Source organism: Diceros bicornis, chromosome 22, assembly GCF_020826845.1.
Source record: "Diceros bicornis minor isolate mBicDic1 chromosome 22, mDicBic1.mat.cur, whole genome shotgun sequence".
Classification (NCBI taxonomy): Eukaryota; Metazoa; Chordata; class Mammalia; order Perissodactyla; family Rhinocerotidae; genus Diceros; species Diceros bicornis.
In genome coordinates this window covers 59330553-59355717 of record NC_080761.1, presented here as the reverse complement: position 1 = coordinate 59355717, position 25165 = coordinate 59330553, and the positions used below count along the sequence as shown (strand labels likewise).

The 25165-nt window shown below is 41.7% G+C and overlaps 1 protein-coding gene across 6 annotated transcripts in view; it reads right to left on the bottom strand.

Annotated features, from left to right (window-relative positions):
• Positions 1–2618: 2618 nt before the first annotated feature.
• NOL8 (nucleolar protein 8) overlaps positions 2619–25165 on the bottom strand; it is a 33019-nt gene continuing 10472 nt past the window's right edge. For 4 of the 6 annotated variants that reach the window (XM_058566102.1, XM_058566105.1, XM_058566103.1 and 1 more), the window contains exons 5-18: positions 25064–25105; positions 22805–22940; positions 21716–21784; positions 19034–20905; positions 17292–17405; positions 16666–16788; positions 16292–16382; positions 13290–13428; positions 12261–12338; positions 7678–7949; positions 5488–5614; positions 4844–4914; positions 4176–4255; positions 2619–3694 (exon numbers count right to left, since the gene is read on the bottom strand). In XM_058566102.1, coding sequence (XP_058422085.1) covers positions 3644–3694; positions 4176–4255; positions 4844–4914; positions 5488–5614; positions 7678–7949; positions 12261–12338; positions 13290–13428; positions 16292–16382; positions 16666–16788; positions 17292–17405; positions 19034–20905; positions 21716–21784; positions 22805–22940; positions 25064–25105 — 3265 coding nt within the window. In that variant the 3' untranslated portion in view covers positions 2619–3643. The remainder of the gene's footprint in view (positions 3695–4175; positions 4256–4843; positions 4915–5487; positions 5615–7677; positions 7950–12260; positions 12339–13289; positions 13429–16291; positions 16383–16665; positions 16789–17291; positions 17406–19033; positions 20906–21715; positions 21785–22804; positions 22941–25063; positions 25106–25165) is intronic. The other 2 variants (XM_058566108.1, XM_058566106.1) reach the window with 2 other exon arrangements.

Here is a 25165-nt window from a genome sequence, read left to right as displayed (position 1 = left end):
GGAGCGAGGAGGAGGGCACTGGTCCGCCCCGGCAAATCAGCGCGCGCCGCCCGACACCCGTCAACAAGCCGAATGCCGGTTGGTCGCGCGGGTCCCGGCCACGCCCACCGGGCCCCGCCCCGCGCCGCGTGCCGGGAAGGCGCCCGCCTGGTGGCCTCCGGAGGGGGGACTGAGTTGCGGGGACAGCGCCGGGAGGCTGAGGTCTGCATCCTGGCTGGGCGTGGCTACACGGGTGTTTGCGTTTGTCCGTGTTCCCCGCTGTACACTGTGCGTCACACCACGCGTGAAACGAAGCCAGCGACGGTGGCCTCAGTAGTTATACTGCGGGGCCGAGAGCACGCCGTCCCCAGGCTGCTTTCTTAGTTGACGGTTCCAGGAAAGAGCCCCCCACTACAGGGCTGTTTTCCAGCGTGGTGCAGACCTACACCAAATCACCCTGGGGCTGGCCTGCCGAGACTGTCTCTGCAGGTCCTGGGTAATTCTGCAGCACGCTAAAATTCCTGACCCGCCCGTAAATGCAGAGGCCACAGAACAACGTCTGGGAGGAGCCAAAGCCCTCGTGGTCAGTGGTGGTCCAGGGAAGCCTCCCCTGCTGAGTCTTTCAGTGCTACCTTGAGTTCTGGATTTTACTGCAGCAGTTACGGTAAAGGGCCATATGAAGAGAGAAAACAACACAAAAAGGAAGGAACTGCCTGGTAACCACTTTAAAATTGTTTTAGCATGTTTCCTGTAAACAAAATTAATTTGCTTATCTGCTTACTTAGCACTGCTGTGTGTCTGCCTGGCACCTTCCAGACCTGCTGGTTAAAAACCAAAGGGGATCTGGAGCCACACAAAGGACAGTAGACCTCAGGCTTTGGCGCCAGAGACTATGAGGGAAATTTTAGGCCTTGACAAATTAGGAGTAATTCTGTATGTAACTGCTTATTGTATCCATTAGGACAGAAAAATTTGATCTGGCCGAGAATATGTAGAAAGCACTTCTTTAGTAAGTTGAAGTAAGAACATTTTGATAGTCTGTGTAGCGTTCATTCAGTACTCCTGGTCTAGGAACATCCTACCAAGTGTCAGGGATTAGAGGAAGGGGTACTGTCCTTGTTCAAAGGGGTAACTCTCTGTTCAATAACTTAACTCACTTGAACATATATATTTAGTAGTTGTGTATCTTCAGCTTATTAACTAGAAGTACTTGGAGTGTGTTTTAAGTTTTGCAGTCCTCAAGTTGCTACCTTGTTTGCCACACTTTTATCATCTGTCCAGACAGCCTAGATTAGAGCAGGACAGAGGGCTCCCAGACAGATGTGTCCAGGGAAAAAAGGTGGGTGGGGATGACAGGTCTGATTATTTAAAACTTAGACTGAGAAACATTTTATGGTGCTGTTGGAAGGTATGAGAAGACTAAATCTAGAAAAAAGTTGACAAGTGAAAAGATTCTAGGAAAAACAGTTAAATGTGGTCAAAATATACTACTTGGATTAAAGAGTTGGATCCTCATTGTCAGAGTAAGAAGTCACTAAGTAATGTCTAAAACTGAAAAACCAAGAAATCACAGCATAAGCATGTTAGGTAGAAATATATCAGAGAAAACAGATACAATTACTGAAGGTGGTTGTATCTGCAGAGCAGGAATGGGGATCGGCAAGGTTACCTGATGTCACTTATTTGGTTTGGAGAAGGAAGGTGTGACATTTAAATATGGCCACAAATTCTTCAACACTCCTCCTACTGAGATGTGTCTATGTTCCCTCCCTGTGAGTCTGCCTGGGCACAGCCTTGAGTGACTGGCAGCATCTGCTGCCTGCTCCTGAAACCTACTTGCTATGCTGTGAGGAAACCCATGGACAGGCACTAAGTGAGGAGGCCGTCTTACAAGTGGATCCCCAAGACTTAGAGGCAACTTAAGTGCCCATCAACAGATGAATGGCTAAAGATGTGGTGTACACACACACACAGACACAACAGAATACTACTACTTAGCCATAAAAAAGATGAAAGCCTGCCATTTGCAACAAGACAGATGGACCTTGATGGTATTAGGAAATAAGTCAGAGGGAGAAAGACAATTACCATGTGATTTCACTCATAAGTGGAAGATAAACAAACAGAACACACAGATACAGAGAACAGACTGGTGGTTACCAGAAGGGAATGGGGCAGGGAGAGGGCCAAAGGGGTAAAGGGGCACATGTGTACAGTAATGGATGGCAACTAGACTTTTGGTGGTGAACACGATGCAGTCTATACAGAAGTCAAAATATAATGATGTACACCTGAAATTTACATAATGTTATAAACCAATGTGACCTCAATAAAAAAAAAATTAAAAAAAAAAAAGAAGTGGATCCTCTAGCCCCACCTAAGCTACTTCAATGACACTACATGGAGTAGAGATGAGCAGTCACTCACTACTGAGTCCTGACTAAACTGCTTATTTGTGAGTAAAATAAGTGATTGTTACTGAGGTGGTTTGTTATGCAGCAATAGATAAGAAGGTTTAAATGTAATCTACATCAAGAGAAGGTGAAACATTTGGATTATTTATCCTGCTGAGTGGTTGTTTCCATTCTCCCTGAAGTCTAAAGTCTTGAAAACACAGAAATCCCCAATGACTCTTCAGCTACTTAGTTCCTTGGACCCTGTTTATTCAAAAATATATGTACTGAGCACCTACTATGTACTAGACACAGTTCTAGGCAGTGGGGACATAATGGTTAACAAACCAGATGACATCCCAGCCCTCACCGAGTTTATATTTGATCAAGATGTAAATCAATACTTAATTTCAGATATACACATTGTGGCTCAATGATAATCCCTTGTGTCTATATAACACAATTTTGTACAGAGCCCAGTTTGACAGGAGGCTACATCTGTCTTGAATCTTAACCAGTTTGATTTAACAAGGTATTGAATCTGCTTCCCTATCTGGACTCAGGGTCTTGACTCCTGACTGTGACTACATATCTTTCAGACACTTGGGTTTTTTCATAAGCCTCTGGTCTAACTAGAATTTTGGGATTGATAGGCCTGCCTCCATCTGGAGGCCAAGGAAGGAAAACTCTGCATTTGGCATCCTTTTCTGGTCCTTACAGAATTCTCCTATGATGCTGCTCTGAAATGTCCTGCATTTCAGTTGGCTCTTCACCAGAACACAAGTACAGAACTTAGGGCCAAATTCATTCAACCTGGTAAATAAAGATGACAAAATGGAGGTAAGGTATTTTCAGTACAATCAGAGTAGCCTATAATTCACACAAAGCCTAACCTGGAAAATACAAGTGCTCTGACTCATATATTTAAAAAGGCTTTATGTAAACCTTGCATCAGAAGATGCCAATTAGCTATTGAGGATGGAGGGGAAAGAGATTATATACAAAAAGTATTTTGAGGGACTATCTTGTGCTTCATTTAAAAAAAAGTTCAGTTTTTTTCAAAAAAAGTTAATTTTTTGAAGTAATTACTTAAGAAGAAAGACAGAGGAAATCCATAGAAAATACAGCAACCAGAATGATATCCACCAGCCAGATTTTGAATAGTCTTTCACTCTGATTTTTCTTTCTCAGCTAAAATTATTTTCTGGATCACCCAATTTCCATAGGTGAGCCTTGTTCACATTCAGTATCAAAATCAATGCTGACATTTATTATTTTGGTTTCATTCTCCTTTTGGCATCTTTATGTTTCTTCCGACAATCCTAGAAAAACATAATATCAAAAGCTTTTGTTAAAAATAATTGTAAATCATTTTCAAGGTGTTCAGTAAAATTTAGCTTATTCTGTCTCAGGGTTGTGGAAACCATTTTGGAAATCCTCGCTTGGAATGAACAGGGAATATTCCAGCTTTTGGCTTTAAATGTTTACAATGGAAACTGTAATTCAGTCTTTCAAAAATCTCATGATTTCCTATTACTTAATGAGCATGGCTGGAACTCTGACCAGTCATTCAGTGGGGTCTCTCTTCAGTCTCCTCACCTGCACCACGTGTGGGTTGAATTAATCTCTAAGTTCCCTTCCAACACTATAATTCTGAGTGTTTAAATCATGTTCTCGGTTGTGATCCTTTCTGTCTTAAGTTTTATACTTTATTCCCATATTCTTACACCAGGCAAATACTAACACAAAGATAACACTGTATCTAATTTAGGGGACAATCAATATGGAGATACAATTACTCACCATCCGCAAGTTGTTTGTTCTGGCCTCCCAAGAATTCCTGCTAATATTACTTCCCACTCCTCTCCAGAATAAGTCAGAACCTACCAGGGGAAAATCAAAAATGACGAGGCAGCAAACTACCAAAACAGACAATATTCTAGTGCTGGCATTATATCAAGGTCTTCAATTCTAGTTAAGACCATTTTTTTCCCAATTTATGCTAATTTTCAAAAATATTTTGTTTTTTTACAGAATGAAAATGTAGAATTGCTAGGATTTTACTGTTTATATTCCATTTACTATTATGTAACTTGGTTTCTGTTTGTGTTAGGCTTTAAGAAATGAAGAGTTCACCAACAGCGTCAGAGTTTTCACATGAACTTTTAGGGTACTAAAAACTTAGGAGTTTTGTATGTCTAGCATTTAAGCAAGTCCCTGGAACAAAACAAGCCCTTGTTGATGCTAATGAGTGAGTGAGGGAGGGGTGAGTGGGAGCTCTCAGTCCTCCAGACCTTTACAAGTCAACATGCATCAGTTGAAAAGAGGGGACTAATCCACATGACACTGCAAAGGGTCAGAATTTTTCCCAAACAGTTCCTACTTGGACGCCTGTTACTGTATCAGAATGCACACTGCTGAGAGCTGTGCTATTACCTGTTCTATACCATTTAATCCAAAAATGGACTTACCATGAAGTCTTTCATCATTCTTAGAGAAAAAGAAAAATCTAGTGGTCTCTTTCTCAGGTAGTGATACTTCTCTGAAGTGAGAGAGAGCGAGATTGGTTGGTTAATTTCAATATTTAAGAAGAAATGTTTACACTGAAAATATAAATGAACTATTCCTTAAATATATCTACTTTGTGTTTTGCTCATTTTGCCCTGAGTTAAAGTGACCCCAACTCTCTCTCTATTCAACATTCTTTTCTTCTACCTGAAGCTTAGGTAACGAAGACTCACTTAAGTACGTGCTCCATCCTCCCCACCCACACTGGTTGATGATACTCTCACCCACCATTGCTACCTCATTTGCCAGTGTTTCCCATGAGAAACAGCCAGCCAGCCGCAGCATCCTCTCCAGACCAGGGGCTTCAGAGTCAGGCTCTCTCTTCCCTGTGCACAATCATATGCCCCACCCAGTGTATCCAAATCTCAAGGGGAAGGAAACACACTCCCCATTACAGAAAGGCTAGAGAACTCTCTAAAGGAGCTGAAGGAAGAAAATTAAGTTGTCTCGAGAAGATAGCTTGGAAACTGCCATAATATTTCTAAAGCATGTCTAACTCAGATTTTACAAATTATGAAATATACCTACACAGAAACAAATTACTTACCCAGGGCTGGGCTTTCTGTCATCTGTTTCTTCAGTAACATCTTCCTCTTCTGAACTGCTGTCTTGGAAACGAGGGGCTCCCTGCCAGGCAATCTTCCCAGGTTTCACTGTCTCAACTCTATAGGTCTCTATATCATATGACAATAAAAGATGACAGGATTGTGAACAACCAAGTATTTCTTTTTTTTTTTTTTTGTGAGGAAGATCAGCCCTGAGCTAACATCCATGCTAATCCTCCTCTTCTTGCTGAGGAAGACCGGCTCTGAGCTAACATCTATTGCCAATTCTCCTCCTTTTTTTTTTCCCCCAAAGCCCCAGTAGATAGTTGTATGTGATAGTTGCACATCCTTCTAGTTGCTGTACACGGGACATGGCCTCAGCATGGCCGGACAAACGGTGCGTCGGTGCGCGCCCAGGATCCGAACCCAGGCTGGCAGTAGCAGAGCGCAAGGACTTAACCGCTAAGCAACGGGGCCGGCCCCCAACCAAGTATTTCTGAACACACTCATTTGATTACTTTCACCATGCACACTTTTATCTAAATTTCCAATATCTTGATCATTAATTTAAAATAGGTAGTGGGGCCGGCCCCGTGGCACAGCGGTTAAGTGCGTGCACTCCGCTGCTGGTGGACCAGGTTCGGATCCCGGGCGCGCGCCAACGCACTGCTTGTCAGGCCATGCTGTGGCAGCGTCCCATATAAAGTGGAAGAAGACGGGCATAGGTGTTAGCCCAGGGCCAGTCCTCCTCAGAAAAAAAAGAGGAGGATTGGCATGGATGTTAGCTCAGGGCTGATCTTCCTCACACACAGACACAAAAAACAGGTAGTATCTTTTCAGATTTTCAAATATTAATTGAGAGAAGCTATCATATTTTTTAGCATTGCTGGGGTGACCTGATAAGAAATAATAGTAATACTACAAAAAGATATAAAAAAAGGTTTACAAATGAGCAACAGTTTAAAAGAATAAACAAAATAAGCATGGCACCTATCACTAGCATGAGAAGCCTAAAATATAACACAATGCAGTGAAGCCAGATTTCCCTCCTGCTTATTCATCAACAAGACAAGGAACATATCTTTATATTTTCAATTCCCAAAACCTCTTTCTAGAACTGCTGAAAAAACTACTGCTATAAGATCTGGACAATCACCTTATGAGTTCCCCAAATTTCCCAAGTACTTAAAGCACATCTCGCAAGTTGCCGAGGTGTCTTAGTACTCATTTAAAGGCCAATTTCTCACACTTGGCTCTCCAAGTTAGAAGAGTTATAGTCAATATCCATATCATGCCAACTTTGTTCAACAGTTTAGGACTGACCCTGGTACTCAAAGAGAATAAAGCAGAGCACAGCACATGATATACTGTGTCTTATTTAGAACAATTTTTGAAAAACTACTAGATTGTACCTCTGTTGGAGTACCACAGAGCTGGCATTTAATACTTATCTGCTAAACACACGGATGCTATTTTAACTGCTGATCTTTAAAGTAGAACCCATTGTATTAGGTGTGCATGTATTCTCCTGTATAGGTATATCCTGCTTTTTAGAATGAACTTCCAGAAAAGCTGAAATTCCATCTTGAACACTAGGTGAGGAGCAGCCTCCTAAAGAATCGGTGTTTTTAACTTTTGGCCCCTGTTGGCCTTCAGAAGTAAACCTCCTGAAATGGCATGCAAAATTGTACATACTGGTGTTTACATTTTTCTCTAGGTTCTGGCAAATCTCCAAGGATAAAGTTTGAAACAACTGGCATATCAATGACACAGCATATTTATATAAAGCCAAGGTTAAGCTATTTCTTCCTTTCCCCTACCACACAGCATTGGCTTTCCGTAAGTCATGGCTTCTCCAATTGTATTTAAGATACGAAGCTATTTAAATATATGACTTACTATCCTTCTTCAGGACTATTTCTACTCAACAGAAGAGGGGATGCTACACGTTATTCTCTGGCTTCCCTTCATACGGCAGCTAGCTAGACATGTGCTCCCTTAAATGCAAAAATAATTTTTAAACACAGCTCCAGTCACATTATGTTTATGATCACATAATACTGGATCTCATACCGCTAATCTAGGTGGAAGAAAGAATCCTTTCTTTAGCTAATGTTAAACCATAACACTTCATGTAAACTCAGTCAATTAAGTTGAAACTGCCTGAAATGAAAATTTTTTTTAAAAAGTACCTTCCTTTACATCTTTAGAGTCTGAATCAAAAAAGGAGAAAGTGAATCCGCCAGGCTGTCCAGCCCCGGTCGTCACAGCTGCACGGTCGTGGACTTCCTCGGCTTTCTCTCCACCATAGTCCTCATTCCAGGGCCCGGCATCCTCCTTTTCACTGGTATCCTTTGTAGTTTGGAATATTTCTTTTAAATCCGTAGCAATGTCATAATACATTTCTTTAGACACCTCAGGTAGCTTCTCGGTTTCCTCCCTTTTCTTCTTTCGTTTTGCTTTACTGCATTGACATATATATATAGACATGTGCACCACAAAGAAACACTCAATTTTGGGAAAATATCCAGAAATCAGGAAAGGAAAACACTTTGGATAACTTGAATCCCATCCTTTCAACAACCAAGAAGGTCCATATATAAAACTACTCATAAAAAGGAGAATCTTGACCAGAAAGCTTTTTATACACAAAACTATGTCAAACAGCTCTAAATACTAAACATGAATCATATTCTCCTATCTCTTAGCCTCTGAATTACATTTCAGAAATTACACCTAAGATATTAGCTTTGAGTAAGAAAATCGTTTAACTGCAATGACCCTCAGTTTCCTCATCTGCAAAATGAACATGTTAAACCAGATCACTTCTAAGACCTTTTCAAGTTCTAAAATTCTGTGAATTTTATGAAACTGGCATAAAAAGATTTAGTTATAATTCAGTCTTAGAAATGAATTATAAACATGCTAACTCTAGTTTGTTTAGGAATGAAATTTTTATATTTTTATGTTACCATGCTCTGTATTTAGGAATATGCTTGTCTCTTTGATCTTAGACAAAAAGTTACATGACAGTTTCCAATATCAAGTGTTTTTTTTTTTTTTTTTTGAGGAAGATTAGGCCTGAGCTAAGAACTGTCACCCATCAATCCTCCTCTTTTTGCTGAGGAAGATTGGCCCTGGGCTAACATCTGTGCCCACCTTCCTCCACTTTATATGGGACGCTGCCACAGCATGGCTTGATAAGCGGTGCGCAGGTCTGGGCCCAGGACCCAAACCTGCAAACTCCAGGCCGATGAAGCGGAGCCCATGAACTTAACCGCTACACCATGAGGCCGGCCTCTCCAATATCAAGTTTTTAGCTAATTAAAGATTAAAATCCTTTTTCCTATTAGAGCCCACTCCACATATTATGAACAACATCAGGCTAAAGTTCTAACTGTATTACCCCAAGTAATAAATGAACAAGATATCCTAAATAATCATCTTATTGGTGGAGACTACCTCACAGGGAGAAACTTTTAGTACTTCATTAAATAAACCAACCTGGTTAATATTTAAGACAGATATGCCCCCTGTGAAACCAAGCTCTATAAGGCAAATGACATGAAATTTAAGAAATGGTTTCTAAGCAAAGATCAAATCTAAGACTCTCAGGAAAACAAGGTCTAAGTGTTGGCAAACTATGGGCCACGGGCCAAAGCCAGGCTTTTGCATATTCATGTATGGACTGTAAGTTAGGAGTATTTTTTATAGCTTGAAATGGTTGGAAAAAGATAAAACGATGAGGGGGCTGGCCCCATGGCGTAGTGGTTAAATTCGGCATGCTCCACTTTGGCAACCTGGGTTTGCGAGTTTGGATCCCAGGCGTGGACCCACACCACTCATTAAGCCATGCTGTGGCAGCGACCCACAGATAAAACAGAGGAAGACGGGCACAGATGTTAGCTCAGGGTGAATCTTCCTCAAGCAAAAAGAGGAAAATTGGCAACAGAAGTTAGCTCAGGGCCAATCTTCCTCAGTAACAACAACAAAAATTAAATATAGTAAAAAGATGATTTCATGACATGCACAAATTATAGGAAATGCAATTTCAATGTCCTGCTAACAGTTTTATTAGAACACAGCCTCCCTTGTTCATTTACATATTGTCTATGGCTGCTTTCCTGCTACAAAGGCAGAGTGGAGTCATTGCAACAGAGACCACTTGGCCTGCAAAGCCTAATATATTTACTATCTGACCCTTAACAGAAAAATTTGTAGACCCCAGTCTAAATATAAAACAAAATCCTTTAAGACCCTAGATATACCTCAGAAATTACAATTGCTCAAATAGGGCTTCTAAGGAGTTTAAAGATATTGTCTCTCAGCAGTGTCACAGAAGCCCACAGTAAAAAAAGGCTCATCTCAAAATGATTTGTGCGTTTGGCTTTTGTCTAATGGAATGAACCCCAAGAAGATTCACAGGAGACTCACAAAGATTTTAAGAGAATTATATTAGCAGAAACACCACTAGCTTGGACTGATAGATACACAGACATTCCACAGTGAAGAGGCTTTTGGACTCCCACATTTCTACAAGCAAAAAGCAGGCTAAGAACATTACTCAGCTGCAAACACGTGCTACCATTCATGGAAAAAGAAGGATGATCCAAAAGGCAGAGTCAAGAATCACAGAGAATTGTTTCCAGGTCCTCAGTTCTAAACAAAGAACTCCCGACATTTACCTGTCTAGATTTTAGAGCTACTATGGAGCAGTGACTTCTCTGTCTCCTGTCTGCCTCTGTTGAATAAGAGCTTACACTGGACATCCTGCTTGTTCCACTACTGTTTGTTGGAGGAGGGGATGAAAACTAGTCTCTTCAGTTCACAGGTCTTCTGATAAAAACAAAACTACACTAGGTGCTCTCAACAGATAAGCCTCATTTGCACCAAGATCTGATCTGGATGACATCCTGGATTTTGAACTTATATTATAAAGAGGTGAGACTTCTGGGGAGTGTCGAGAGGGGGTGAGCATATTCTGCATGTGGTAGGAATGTAAACAACTTGTGGCCAGAGGCTGGATTGTGGTGGTTTTAAATATGTCTACAAATTCCTCAATACTTCTCCCTTTAACCCCCCATCAAAGTATGGGTTGGACTTAGCGACTTGTTTCAAGAAAATGGAATAAGGCAGATGTGTCAGTGTGTGACTTCTAAGACTAGGTCATAACATACACTGTGGCTTCCTCTTCTCTCTTTTAGGTCACTTGTTCTGGGGGAAGCTGGCTGCCAGGTTATGAGGGCACTTAAGCAGCTTAATGGACAGGCCAACAAGGTGAAGTACTGGCCCACAGCCATGTGAGTGAGCCACCTTGGAAGCAGATCATCCAGGCTCAGTCAAGCCTTCAGACACTAAAGCCCTAGGCAACATTTTCACATCTCACCTCTTGAGAGACCCTGGAAAGAACCACCTAAAGAAGCTGCTCCCAAATTCTTAACTCACAGAAACTTTGAGATAATAAATATTTGTGGTTTTAAGACACTAAGTTCTGGATAATGTGCTATGCAGCAATAGATAACTAATACACCCTAGATATAAATAAAAACAAATCTAATATATTATACAAAATATTCTCCACTTACGTACCGTGTTCAATGTGGATTATCTGAAATAACAAAATAATAATTCTATGCTGCAGGGAATATTTATGTTACTTCTACTTTGGTCTGATATGTAATTCTTTTTAAGAGAAACTTTTAATTTTGGAACAATTTTAGATTTACAGAAAAGTTGCAAAGATAGTACAGCATTCCCAACTAACCTTTACCTAGTTTCTCCTAATGGCAGCATCTTATATAACTATGATACAATTGTCAAAACTAAAAGATTAACACTGGTACATTACTATTAACTAAATTCAAACTTCATTCTCATTTCACCAGTTTCTCTACAAACGTCTTTTGTGTTCTGGAATCTAATTCAGGATACTTGCCTTTGTGATTTTAACAGTAGGAAAATGAAGGAATTAAACCAGCAAAGTTACTGATCGCTTCATATATTTGCCATATTTATCAAACTGACAGCATATCTATATACAGGTAATAGAAGCTCCTAACACATTGAGTAGTATAGTGATTGAATGGTTGCCCCAGAAAGAAATGTCTGGTCTCTAATTCCTGGAACCTGTGAATATTACCTTGTGTATTTGGAAAGAGTCTTTGCAGAGTAATTAAGGACCTGGCAACAAAGAGATTATCCAGGATTATCTAGGTAGGCCCTAAATGCAATCACGAGTGTTCTTATAATAGAAACAAAGATGAGAGACACACAGAAAAGAGGAGGCCATATGAAGATAAAGGCAGAGATTGGAGTAATGCAGCCACAAGCCAAGGAGTACCACGAACTGCTAGCAGCCATCTGAAGCTAAGAGAGGCGTGAAACAGATTTTCCCTCTGAACCCCCAGGGGGAACGCAATCCTTTCAAAAACCTTGATTTCAGACTCCTAGCCTCCAGATCTGTGAGAAATAATTTTTATGGTTTTAAGCTACTGAGTTTGTGGCAATTTGTTACACTAGCCACAAGAAATTAAACTGGTAGGAGACACCATCCTAGAGTAGGAACACATATCATCATTTACATGCATGAGATTCCTTTGTCAAAGGTAAGACTCTCTCTGCCATGTCCATCATTCCACTCTTTTCCCTCCCTTGGTCTTAAACTAAATACAGTGTGGACCAATGGATGGGATACTGGTTACTATCTACTTTTCTCATTGTCTGAAATGAGATTCATTCATATGATCCTGCTACTAAAAGTAGCAGCTTGATTTACCTTTCTTTTGGTTTATCATCTCTCTTTCTTTCATAGGTGGCATGGTCATGCCTTGTTGGATCATAACGTATGATGTCCCTGTGTAAAAAAAGGAGAGTGGTAAGTTGAAAGAGATAAATCAGAATACTAATACAAAAAATTAATAGCAAATTATAATTCAACACCAGGGCGATTCCAATTTTTGAGCAAAGACAAAGCTACACAATATCAAAGAAGAGTATTAAGAGCTCATTAGAAACCATCATATTTAAATTACTTAGTATTGAGTTTCCCTGGGTCTTTTTTAATATTAAAAATTATTTTAAACACACTAAAATAGAGAGAAAATGATATACTATTGGGATTTGAATAAAATATTTCAGTGGGGAAAGCAGGGGGAAGTGAGGAAAGGTATAGAAGAGAAAACTAGTCACATGTTGATGATTATAGAATCTGGGTGATGGTGTACAGGGGTTTCATTCACTGGTCTCCCTAAATTATATGTTTAAAATTTTCCATAATAAACAGTTACACTTATATTGCTTTACAGTTTTACAGTTAAAATTTAAGCCTTTGTCCAATTGTTTCACTAATGGAAGCAATGTTGCTATGATATCTAAGTACATAAATATAAAAATAATTTAAGATTAGTTTCTTTTTTTTTTTTTAATTTTATTTATTTATTTATTTTTCCCCCCAGAGCCCCAGTAGATAGTTGTATGTCATATCTGCACATCCTTCTAGTTGCCGTATGTGGGACACGGCCTCAGCATGGCCGGAGAAGCAGTGCGTCGGTGCACGCCCAGGATCCGAAGCCAGGCTGCCAGCAGTGGAGTGCGTGTACTTAACCGCTAAGCTACGGGACCGGCCCTAAGATTAGTTTCTTGAAGTAAATCTTTGGGTCAAAGGTTAGTATATTTTTAAGGGTCTGATACATATCGCCAACTGCCCTCTTCAGGAAGTTTAAAATGGCCTAGTTTTAAACTGAGTTCAAGAAGGCATTTATGGCAAAGGGAAACAGGGTGGAATTGGATGGAACATAAACCATACTTAAATTTCTTAGCAGCTACTGATCCTTTGCTTGTAGAATTGCTTAAGTTGATGTGCAAAACACTCTGTACAACATTCAGGGCTTTCAACTTTTCTGCAGCAAGCTCTTCCTCCTCAGCAGTTTTCTTTTCATTTACCTCTTAGAGGGAAAAGGATAATTAGTAATCTCTTGGCAAACATAACTTGAGAAGTCTCAATCATCAAATATTTATCAAGCACCCAAACATGTGGAAAGAACATTAAGATAGGAAGACAAAAAGTTAAGCTTCAATTTGCTAACCTCCCTATTCCCAAGACCCTCAATGTCATAGTGAACTCAGAGATTGCATGACCAGCAAACAAAAAGTCCCACTTCTCATTTGTAACTATGAAAATGAAATCTAGATTTAATGGCTTTCAGCAGAAAGTCTAGAAGTTTTTTAGGGTAAAAATGGCAAATGTATCAGAGCAAGACAGTAGTTACAAAGCTAAAGTGATTACAGACTCTTTGATTTTCTTTAAATTCTAAAAATGTAATCTAAATTACAAGTAAATCCAAAAATGAAAGATGGTAATTTTACCGAATATTAATATGTTAGTAGATAGTTGTTTCAGCCTTTGACTCAGTAATAAATACTGCAGGAAGAGAGCCATAAGCCCTACACATAGGGGCATAAGCTGTTATCCTCAACTACTAGAAACAGACAAATACGAGAGAACAAAGTTAAACAGCTAGTTTGAATTATAGAAAAGAAGTCTAAGCCTTAAAGACCCTTTCAACTTACCGGAGGACATAAACAACCAAGTAACAGAAACTAGAATAAAGCACTGCTTTGAGTAAGTTCTCTACCGAGATGCCCCAAAAGTTTCTAAGGGTTCAAAGGAGGTAGAGATTTATGTTCAATTGGATCAAGAAATGCTTCATAAACAGGTAGAGACTAATGCAGGAAAGACAAAGTGGATCCCTGAGGTGGGAGGAGAGCATGCCAGCCGTAGTAAAGAAAATGAACAGATATACTGAAGTAAGGAAGTGCAGAGTTTACATTGTATTAGGTTGAACCATACGAAACTGCTAATATTCAACAACTTTTGACTTCAAAAACCAGCTATTTCAATTTTAACCTAATAATGACCATTAGGAAGTAAAACACAATGCTGGAAAGGGATCCAGGAGTTTGTAGGCTGGCTGTGCCACTTATCTGCAAGATAGTCTTTGCAATTCACAAAAGATTGAGCCTCAAGAGTCGGGAAGGAAAGAAACAAAAGACAGAGGTTCTATGTCTGACTGCCCTAAGAATGGAAGTGCCATCAACAGAAACAGAAGGGTCCAGAGGAGCTGAGAGAAATTCAGTCTGGGACTTGCTGAGAATTTGTTGTTCTCACAGCAATGTCTGTGAGAAATATCCATCAAGCACTAAGAAAAGAACAGTTGGGAGCTCAGCACAACAGCCATAAGCAAAGATGACCCAAATCTGGAAAATCCCCATGTATAAGAGAAGGCTAAAGCCACAGGGACTTACAGCAACTTGGGAAGGGCCTACATCTGGAGGCAAAGGGAAAATTAGGAACCTGGAATAACGAAGAACCTAAGGAAGTTATGGTGCAATGGAAGCAAAGGGAACAGAACATTTCAAGATGGTGGTCAACAGTGACAAATGCGGCTGGCAGGCTGAAGAGCCTGAAGCTTGAACAAATGCACTGCATTTGGTGAACTTGTTATTCACAGCTTTGAGGGAATACATACCAGAAGAGTTGTAAGGAGACAGACAAAAGTGACAGACGTTAAGAAAGTACCTTTTATATGCAGCTTCTAAATGTAACCTATTCCCAAGGTTCTGTCCATTCCTATTTTCAACATGGAATTTTGAGTGAGAAGCTCTGAAACATAAGTTGGTGTGGACCCTGGAGAATTTACTCTCTGAACCCTGGTTTCTGGAAATGTACAATACACATAATAATCACCTCAAAGAATCCAGAGAGTCAAATCAGAGATTGTATTCAATACAAAGCCAACTGCTTCTGGGTTAGATGCAATTTATTTTTTCATTTCAAGTTTAGTGCTGAAAAAGAGATGAAAGTGGCAACTCGAAAACTGGCAAGGTTGAAGAAATGGCTTTTTTGGGACCTGAAACCTAATCATGTCTGTAGAAAGAGGAAGGAGCTATAAGAAAAAAGAAGGATGAATATGCACATGAGAAAGGGGGGAACAGGAAGTATGAATGAGGAGGAGTAAGATGCAGATTAGATTAACTCAGGAAGGGGGGACAAAAAGGAGTAAGGAAAGAGAAATTCTGAGATTGGAGAGGGAAATAGGGAGCTCACTCGAGGCGGCCACCCTCTTGGTCAAGTAGGAGGTAGAGTCTTTTGAAAAGGATAAGAGTAGGTCTTATAGAGGAAGTCTGGAACCATGGCTGTGAAAAAAGCAGGAAGTAAAAAGGAACAGAATTAGGATGCTTCTGATAGCATCATTACTATTAGATATATTCAAATAAGGATGAATTCAGGTAGAATGGCATTCAACAGTACATTGCTTTTTAAAAACCTGCACCTAGCACATACAGTGGAGGCAAGATGAACACTCTTCCTTTTAGAAAGCCAGGTGAGACTTCCATGGCCTCACCAGGACCTGCTGATCTACTGCCAGGGAGGGACGCCAGGGACAGGACGGAGGAAGATGGTGCCTTTAATGGATGTTATCTATTCCTGTCCTTTCTGGCAGCTTCAAGTAATTAAAATTTTCTACCTCACGCCTTCTCTCTTACGCCAGGGACAGGACGGAGGAAGACGGTGCCTTTAATGGATGTTATCTATTCCTGTCCTTTCTGGCAGCTTCAAGTAATTAAAATTTTCTAAACAAATTAATATGTACAAACAAACTGAGGTAGTACTGAGTAAGCTAAACATTGGATTGTAAGCTCTACAATTCTGAGGTGCAGTTTCTCCACATGTTAAGTGAAGAAACTAGACTAGATGACTTCTCAGGGTCCCCCAGCTCTGACTTCAGAATTGTTTAGACAATTTACCTTCCTGTTCCTCTTCACTGTCACTTTCTAGAAATCGGGAGTCCATGCGAAATCTGTCATCGGTGCCAAAGTGAGACTGCAAATCCATGAGCTACACAAACACAAACACAATTGATAACCATATTCCCAAGAAATCACTTCTAAAGAAGACCTTCCAAGTACACCTCCCACGCCCTGAAATTCACTATATTAATGCTTGCATAACCTCACCTATCCTCAAACCAATCAGAGAGGGTTAAAGAGGACTCACTCCCAAAATAAACACCTAAACACTGAAGTGCACATCAAGGTCTGTCTGTATTTACCTAGATTTAAGGATGTTGTTGAAAAATAAGGACACACTACAAGTGTTATTATTTTCAGTCTTCACTAACCTTCTGTCCAGCTCTGCCCTGAAACTGAGGTTTAATTCTGAACCTGTTACTATCATCTTCAGAACCAGATTCCTCATCATCGCAGCTGTCAAACAGCTTCCCAGATGCTCTACCCATGGACTCCTGTTACAGGGATTAAGAGAAGACAGAGACGTTTATTAATAACTGAGGCAATCAGCATTTCCTTCACTATGTAATCTTCCCTCTCATATTTAAGAACCAACAATCCAGATGCATCTTCCACGAAAGGGTGGAAGGTGGTTAGGATAGAAACTCCTGACTCAGTGATATCTACTTGGCCTCTCGGGTCACTAATCCAGAGGCTCCCAATGCAGCCTGGATGGGGGTGGCGGACAGTTATTATATGTGAGAACACCTTCTGCAGGGTTTCACTGATATTGACGTCACTTTGCAGACAATGTGGAAGAGAGATTCACTTGGGAGAAAATCTCCAAGGTCTCTGCAGTCTCCATGTTTGGTGGTCTGGGGAGCCCCGGGTCTCATCGTGGTTCCCAGAGGATTTTATGTTGAGCCTGGCAGTTGTGTGGAGGTCTTCATTTGCATCAGACAGAAATGGATCTGCAAAGGTTAGAGGAATGCCCATGTGGGCGTCCTGAACGTCTTACTTTCACTGGTTCCTCTCCCAGATGGCTTTGCTCCTGAGTGGATGCCTCCTTTGTTTCACTTTCACTGTCAGAAGCAAAGATGATGTGTGTTGGCTTGTCCTCTGGGTGACCATCCTAGAACAGTCATCAAAAGCATTGCACCTTAAGACAACCCTTCATCTCCTTCCCCTGCCAAATCTACTTCCCATCCTATTTTCTTATCTAGTGAATGCCCACATCATCCACTTATTTCTCATGATGGGAACTTAAAACTTCTCTCTCCATATCCAGTTGATCGCCAAGTTCCATCAACTGGACCTTCTTGGTATCTTCTAAACATATTCCCACTGTCACTGCCTTGCTTCTGGCTCACGACCTCCCAAAGGCTGTCCCTGGTTCCAAATTTGTCCCGTTCAATTTGTTTTTGTCACAGCCTGAACAACCTTTCCCAAACAGATGTTGGCAAACTTTTTCAGTAAAGGGCCAGAGAGTAAATATTTTAGGCTTTGCAGGGCACATATGGTTTCAGTCCTGCATTATTCTTCTTTTAAACTCTTTAAAAATATAAAAACCCTCAGGCCGGCCCCGTGGCTTAGCGGTTAAGTGCGCGTGCTCCGCTGCTGGCGGCCCGGGTTCGGATCCTGGGCGCGCACCGACGCACCGTTTCTCTGGCCATGCTGAGGCCGCGTCCCACATACAGCAACTAGAAGGATGTGCAACTATGATGTACAACTATCTACTGGGGCTTTGGGGGAAAAAAATAAATAAAATTAAAAAAAATATATATATATATAAAAACCCTTCTTAGCTTGGAGGCTGTACCAAAATGGGCTACAGGCTAAATGGCCTGTGAGTTGCAGTTTGTCTACTCCTGTTCCAATATACATATAACTCTTCCTCATTCCCTTGCTTAAAGTTCTTCAGTCTTTTCACAGCCTTAAGAACAAAGTCCAGCCTCCGTAGCCTCTTCACATCTTGCCCCTACTAATCTCTCTAGCCTCATTTCTTGCCACCTCATACTTTATACATTTCAGGCACGTTGACTGCAAATACTCACTTTTGGACAAACTGCTCCCTTTTCCTGGAATGCCTTTCTTCTCCCTTCTTACCCTTTTATCTCTGCCTGACCCATTCCCACTGATCTTTTCACACTACACTCAGTTCAGGCTGAGAGAGTCCTTTCCCCCACCCTCCTAACAGACTTCGCATGCCTCCTGTGTGCTGCCAGGGTGCACGGGCATTCTTCTCTCTCGGCCCGTGGAACTAAACTGTGACCTTCTACCCACCACACTGTGAGCCAATAACAGCCCAAGGCACAGACCACAATCCTCATTCTGTAAATCCAGCACTTACTTTGAAGGCCTGGAACTTCATATGTACCTAACAGTTGTTCAGAAAAATGAATAAAGGCTCATTATAGTAAATCTCTGCAAGACATAAATAACTTGGCAAGTGATTTCTATGTAAATTCAGACATATTGGGATACATCACTTTATACCAGGTACAGCTTCTCAAGGAAAGGAAATTTTGAAGAAAACTTTAGATAAAAACAAAAATATTTTTCGTAAGTAGAACTTAATCTCACTTCTTTCGGGATGTACTAAAGATACATGGCGATAACAGTTTCTAACTCAAGGACACAAAACACAAAACTGGTGGGTGCCAAGACACTGAGCTCTAAAGGGGCATGCTGACCCTCATGGGAAGAAGGGTGGACTCTGAGAGAGCCCTTGTTAGATGCACACACTAAACACATACTCACCACGTTTGCCAGAGCCTTGTGAACCAGCTGCTTTTGTGCTTGTTTGGCTTTCTGTCTTGCCTCTAAGGCTGCCAAACGCTTCTGATTGTCTTCAGCATGCTTATTCTTAGCATTAACACTGGATGAACTTTTAACAGAAAGTGGGGAGTCTGTTTTACTTCTCTGAGTGTCCCTCCTGGAGGAGACCTCAGGTGATGTCTCAGGGGCTGTGCGGCTGCTCAGATCAGGCCTCTTTTTGGAGCCCTCTCCTGTCTTTGCTGTCCTATGGCAACAGTCTTCATCAGAGCCTTTCTTCAGAGTCTTTGCACCAAGACTTAAAGATTTCTTATCTATTAATGGCAACAGACTAGAAATAGGATTTCTACTTCCCTTTTCTGAACTGCTAGGGGACAACACCTTGTGATCCTGGCTCTTAAAAGTGGACTGTCTTTTTTGAGGCTGAATATGGTTTGGGTCATTTGCCTTCTTTGCACGTTGGAAAGGAGTCAGTTTGCTTGATGAGCCATTAGCATACAGGCGCCCCATTTCCATGGATATGCTACTGAAATTCTCAAGTTTCAAGAAATTCTGATCTTTAGTAATATTGTTAGAGGCAACACTCACTTTCAAGGATTTTTTCACTAATTCCTTTCCATAGAGACAGCCTACTCCCTTGAAAGCCTGGAATTTTGACTTTACGTTGTTTTCCTTTGGCTTCTGTTTTCCATGGGTGTTCTCTTCTCCTTCTAAAAGGGAAGCCACAATCTCCTCAGGATGAATACACTGTTGACCTCTGTGAAGGCCGCTGGGAATCCTGCGGCTTTTGGAGGCCCTGTCACACTTGGCAGTGGTTTCCCAGCCATCGCCCTCAGTATCTTCTTTTGGTGCCTCCAGGTCACTGCCAGCCAACTGCTCCAAATCAGCTAAAGTGAGATTCACATGGAGACAGCTTTTCATCATGGCGTTATACTCATCTCCTTTAGCCTTGGCTAATTCTGATACAGAATCAGCATCTTCACTGCTACTGAAATCGGACAGAGATTTACAACTAAGCTTAACTCCGTGACTGATGGCTAGCTCTACATTGGTTTTTCCTTTTTGTACTTTAATACGATGATCAGAAGGCTCACGTTTTTTTCTGTTTTTCAAAGATTTCTTGTGCATAGACTTTTCCATTTGTGAAAATTCTGCACTGTTTTTGACCTTACCAGCATTTTTTTTCATTGCAATGATTTCATCCGTATCTCCTGAATCATAGTCACAATCATTTCCCATAACATTATCTTCACTATCAAGGCAAGAGACACTATTTTTAATGCCTAAACCTGTTAAAGAATGAAGTTTGTGAACATCTGATTTGAAATCATCCCTTACAACTTCAAAGGGATCATTTTCAGATTCATTTACTGAGGACCATGTAGTTCTCCCTAAGTTTTCCTCTCTTGCAATCAGGAGCCTTAATTCATCTTCAGAATCGATACCATCAGACATGCTATTTCTATTCCTGGTAGTTTCCAAGCCAGAAGTCTGAGAAAATACATTTTTAAGTTTCTGGCTCTCAGAATCAGGTACCCAGGGTGATTTAGGAGGAGTAATGGGATCATAAGGTGTTTCCTGTGCAGCCTGTTGCTGTGTTAAGTGTAGACTCTCCATTATCCTACTGGGTCTTAGTCTCATAGCCAGAGATGCAATCGAACCCTCATCCTTCTGCACTGTTATCATCTTCTTGGGAGGGCTGTGAAAGTCAGAAAACTCTCCTCGCCGTTTCTTACTCATAGGATCATTTCCTCCTTCCAGTTCCCAAGTGAGGTTGGATACAGGGGTGGCATTTGTGAAATCCTCTCCTATCTTCTTTAAGTTGTGGCAGTATTTTGATGGATCATACTTTATGATGTTACCAAAAGTCAAGGAACAAAACTAAGGTGCTAGATTTTAGGCAAAGCTATCAATCTGGTGAAGTAACAGGAATACTGTTTAACCCTCAGTCTCCTGTCAAACAAAATGAGGACTTCACTAGGTGACCACAGGGTCTTTGAAACTGAGCTTTCTATGCCATGCCCAGAGTTAAAACCAAGCACCATCACTATTAATCGGAAGAAATTACTTGGGCTGTACATAGATATTACAGCAAACTGATTCACATCTTATTCTAGGAAGAGAGGCCCCAAGACTGTTTTCTATAAATCCAAGAAATCTATCCACTGAGCTTGTACCATAAAGCAGAGTATAGAGGGGCATCCACAGGAGCACAGCCAGACACTGACTGCACGTCCTTGAGTCTCAAATTCTTTTGGCCATTCCTGCCTTCTCGATACTGACCCATCCTAGCTCTGATTCTCCTACCTCAATAACATCCATTTTACATTCTACTCATTGTCTAGAATAAAATGTGAATCAGTTTGCTGTAACATCTATGTACAGCCCAAGTAATTTCTTCTGATTAATAGTGATGGTGCTTGGTTTTAACTCTGGGCACTTAATTGCATAAAACCTCATTACTTTCTCTCATTATTCTCTAATTGTCTCATACATGTAGGTAGGTAGCTCTTACCTTGCCTAGAAACTGGGAACGTAAAAACTGTTAAATAAACATCTAAAGATTTACTGACAGAGGCAGGAAAATTCTGAAGGTAGGAAGTAACTTTTGCAAGTATCCATCACTGTGGTAAACAATTACTCTAAAAGGCCAATTTCAAAGGATATTTTACGTTTATGTTGATTCTTTAGGTGAAGGACAGGTAGGACTCTTCCAAATTTACTCACAATCCAATTCTAAAAGAAAAAAAAAAGAACGTATTTATTATATATGTCACAAACGGAAAAGATGAACCACACTGCAAAAATACAACTTTTAAAAAAATTTAAATTCACAGTAGACCATGACTGCTATTGGGTTTAGGTTTCTGATAATGAAACAAGTCCTCAAAAATATGAGGGGACCATAGTGGCGTAGTGGTTAAGTTCAGCGTGCTCTGCTTTGGTGGCCCAGGTTTGCAGGTTCAGATCCCGGGCGTGGAACTACACCACTCATCAGCCATGCTGTGGCAGTGACCCATATACAAAAAAAAAAAAAAATAGAGAAAGACTGGCACAGATATTAGCTCAGGGCTAATCTTCCTCACCGAAAAAAAAAACAAAACACACAACAAAAAAAAGCAAAGTGTATGAGGAAAGAAAAAAGAAAAAAAAAATATTGGGGCAGCTATCAATCCCATATAAACCACGTAGGATGCTACTCAAAAACACCAGCTATTAAAAAGGCAAACGTGCTGGGGCTGGCCCAATGGCGTAGCAGTTAAGTTCACATGTTCCACTTTGTCGGCCTTTATCAACATCCATGGAAACTTTGCCTGTTTAGATCCTGGGTGCGGACCTACTCACCGCTCATCAAGCCATGCTGAGGTGGCATCCCACATACAAGAACTAGAAGGACCTACAACTAGGATATACAACTATGTACTGGGGGAGGAAGATTGGCAACAGATGTTAGCTCAGGGCCAATCTTCCTCAAAAAAAAAAAAAAAAAGGCAAACTTGCATCTGCCTGTATGCCTCACCTTTGTCCCCTAGGAGACCTGCCTCCATTTGAATTTCTGATTTCTCTCTTTGTAAAATGGGGGAGGAACTGTGCTTACCTAAGAGCTATAAAAGCACTCTGAAGACTATAAAGCACTCTCTATGTTAACTGCTTCAAAGCAAGGGAAAAAAGCCACTGCTTTAGACACGATGCCCAGGGTCATATGGTCTCAGAAGTCAGTTTCCTGGGCTGGTCAGGCTACCAGAGGAGACTCACTTTGTGCCCTGGTACTTCTGTCCCTGGCACAGCTTTCACGTGGAAATCCACCACTCCCATCTTTTCCAACAAGCTGGTGTTGCCTGTTGTTGATTTTTGCTTCTTTGCTTTTGCTTCTTCTCTCTCTTGGGCCAATCTAAATCAAAGAGAAAATATAAATAAAAGAGTAAAAATAAGTAACCATGCTATTAATGGTGCTTTTTTTGTTTTACAATACTATAAAGCTGTTTAACTTTACAATAATCATTTAGGGTCTCTCTATTTTTCCCTTTCAACTTAGATACTTTTGGCATTTTATGCATCCTCAATCCCTTCACTCCTCTCCATGAGGAAGAGGTGTCTTTCAGAGCCCAATCTGCCAAGTCTTGATTATTTCTAGCCTCGTAAAAAAGAGAACGCAGAATGCAATCTCAACCTTCTGATTCAAACTCCCCCACCTGTGAGTCAGGCCTGGAGAACTGCGCTGCCCAATCCTCACTGGCCTCTTTGTCTCTGATCTGCCTCCTTTACGTGCCACCTCCCACAGACACTTCAAGGCAGCAGCACTGCATGCGTGCCCTGCTCAGGACTGGGACCCCAGTTCCTGCACTTAGTAGGTACTGAAGTGCTGCCAAAAGAAAGTCCCATCAGAGGGTTCCAAGTCAAGATGGAGGTGCAAGCAGACTCTGAACTCACCTCCTCCCGCGGACACAGCCAATTTACAACTACTCGTGGAAAAATTACCCCTAAGACAGAACTGAAAACTGGATAAGAGGATCTCCTGCAACAAAGGACAATCCTAATCGAGGTGGAAGAGGCAGAAACTCACTTTTGGAGACAAAAAACGCTGCCTTCACAAGCCGCCAGCTTCACGGCCGCCCGGGAGCAGCCCAAAGGTACGTAGCCCTCCCTGGAGGAGTGGGGCCCTGAGCCGGGGAGGGCTCCGGCTGTGGGCATTGTGTGGACCCAGCACAGTTGAGACCAGTGGCATAATATCTGACTTTGCCTGCTACTAAAACATTTGGGAGTAAGTACCCCAGAAAAGCTGGTTCACAAAGAAATTAAAACCGGCTCTTAAAGGGCCCACGCGCAAACTCACCAGGTTCAGAAAGCAACCTAAAATCACCAGAAAAAAAGGTGCATAGTGCTTTGGTGAAAAGAGACTCACCTAATAGGCCCTGAGTGCATCTCGGTGAGAGGTGAGACCTCTCCAGGGACTGGGACATTGGCAGCGGCCATTGTTGTGCCTGGTGTGGGCGTGCTGACACAGACGCCATTGGAGTTCTCCCTGGGGCCTGCTAGTCCCGGTCTGCCCCAACCACTAGAGCACCGATTTAATCCAGCTCAGCCAGGGCAGGTAGCCCACCCTAGAGACTGGCCCCACCCAACAACAGGCCCTCAGGCAACTTGTGGGCCTGCATAGATTGGTGACTGGATTCTCTGCAGTCTGGCAACTGAGGCCACTTCAGTGGGGCAGGGCGTGCACAAAGAGCGGGCAGAGAGCGTGGGGCGGTGGTGGAGTGTGTGGGGCTCCCGCCAGGGAGAGACTGAGTCCACTTCAGGAGGTCAGGGCGCACACACGGGGCAGGACTCTGCTGACTGTGTGTGTGGACCTGTGGGTGGCAGGGCTTGTCGGCTGCAGAAGACTTGTGCTTCTCAAAGACCAACATAGGGGGTTTGCCCCACTTTCCAAAGCCTGAAACAATTGGGTGCTCCCATGCCTGATGCCAGCCCCACCCAGCTGCAATCCTCAGAGAGCTGACGAGACCTAAAGGCTGGAGGCTTATAGCAATTGTAAGGCCCTAAGCCTAACAACCTGCCACACTGGGGGCCTACTCACATAAAAGAAATACTGCAACACATATGTGGTATTAGAACTTGCAGCCAACTGTGCTGGGGCTCCCCACACCTGATAAAGAGACTGAAGGGCCCAAAACAACTACAAGCAGCTGAGCATTACAACAGCTGGCCAGGAGCATAACTCATCCTCTCTGGGTGCCTACAGGGAGAGCAAACAGGCCACAACAGAAGGACACATGTAGCCCACATAGGGGTCACCCCTGGAACACTGAGAACTGAGGGAAGCACACTGCAGGCCTCCTAAGGCATCACTTATACAAGGTCACCTATCCAAGAGCAGGAGACATAGCTGACCTACATAATACAGACACAAGGAAAGGGAAAGAGGCAAAATGAGGAGGCAAAGGAATACATTCCAAGTAAGGGAACAGGACAAAACCCCAGAAAAGGAACTAAGTGAAATAGAAATGAGCAACCTACCTGACAGAGAGTTGAAACAAAGTGTTAAGGATGCTCACTGATCTGGGGAGAAAAATAGATGAACTCAGTTAGAATGTCAACAAAGAAATAGAAGATATAAAA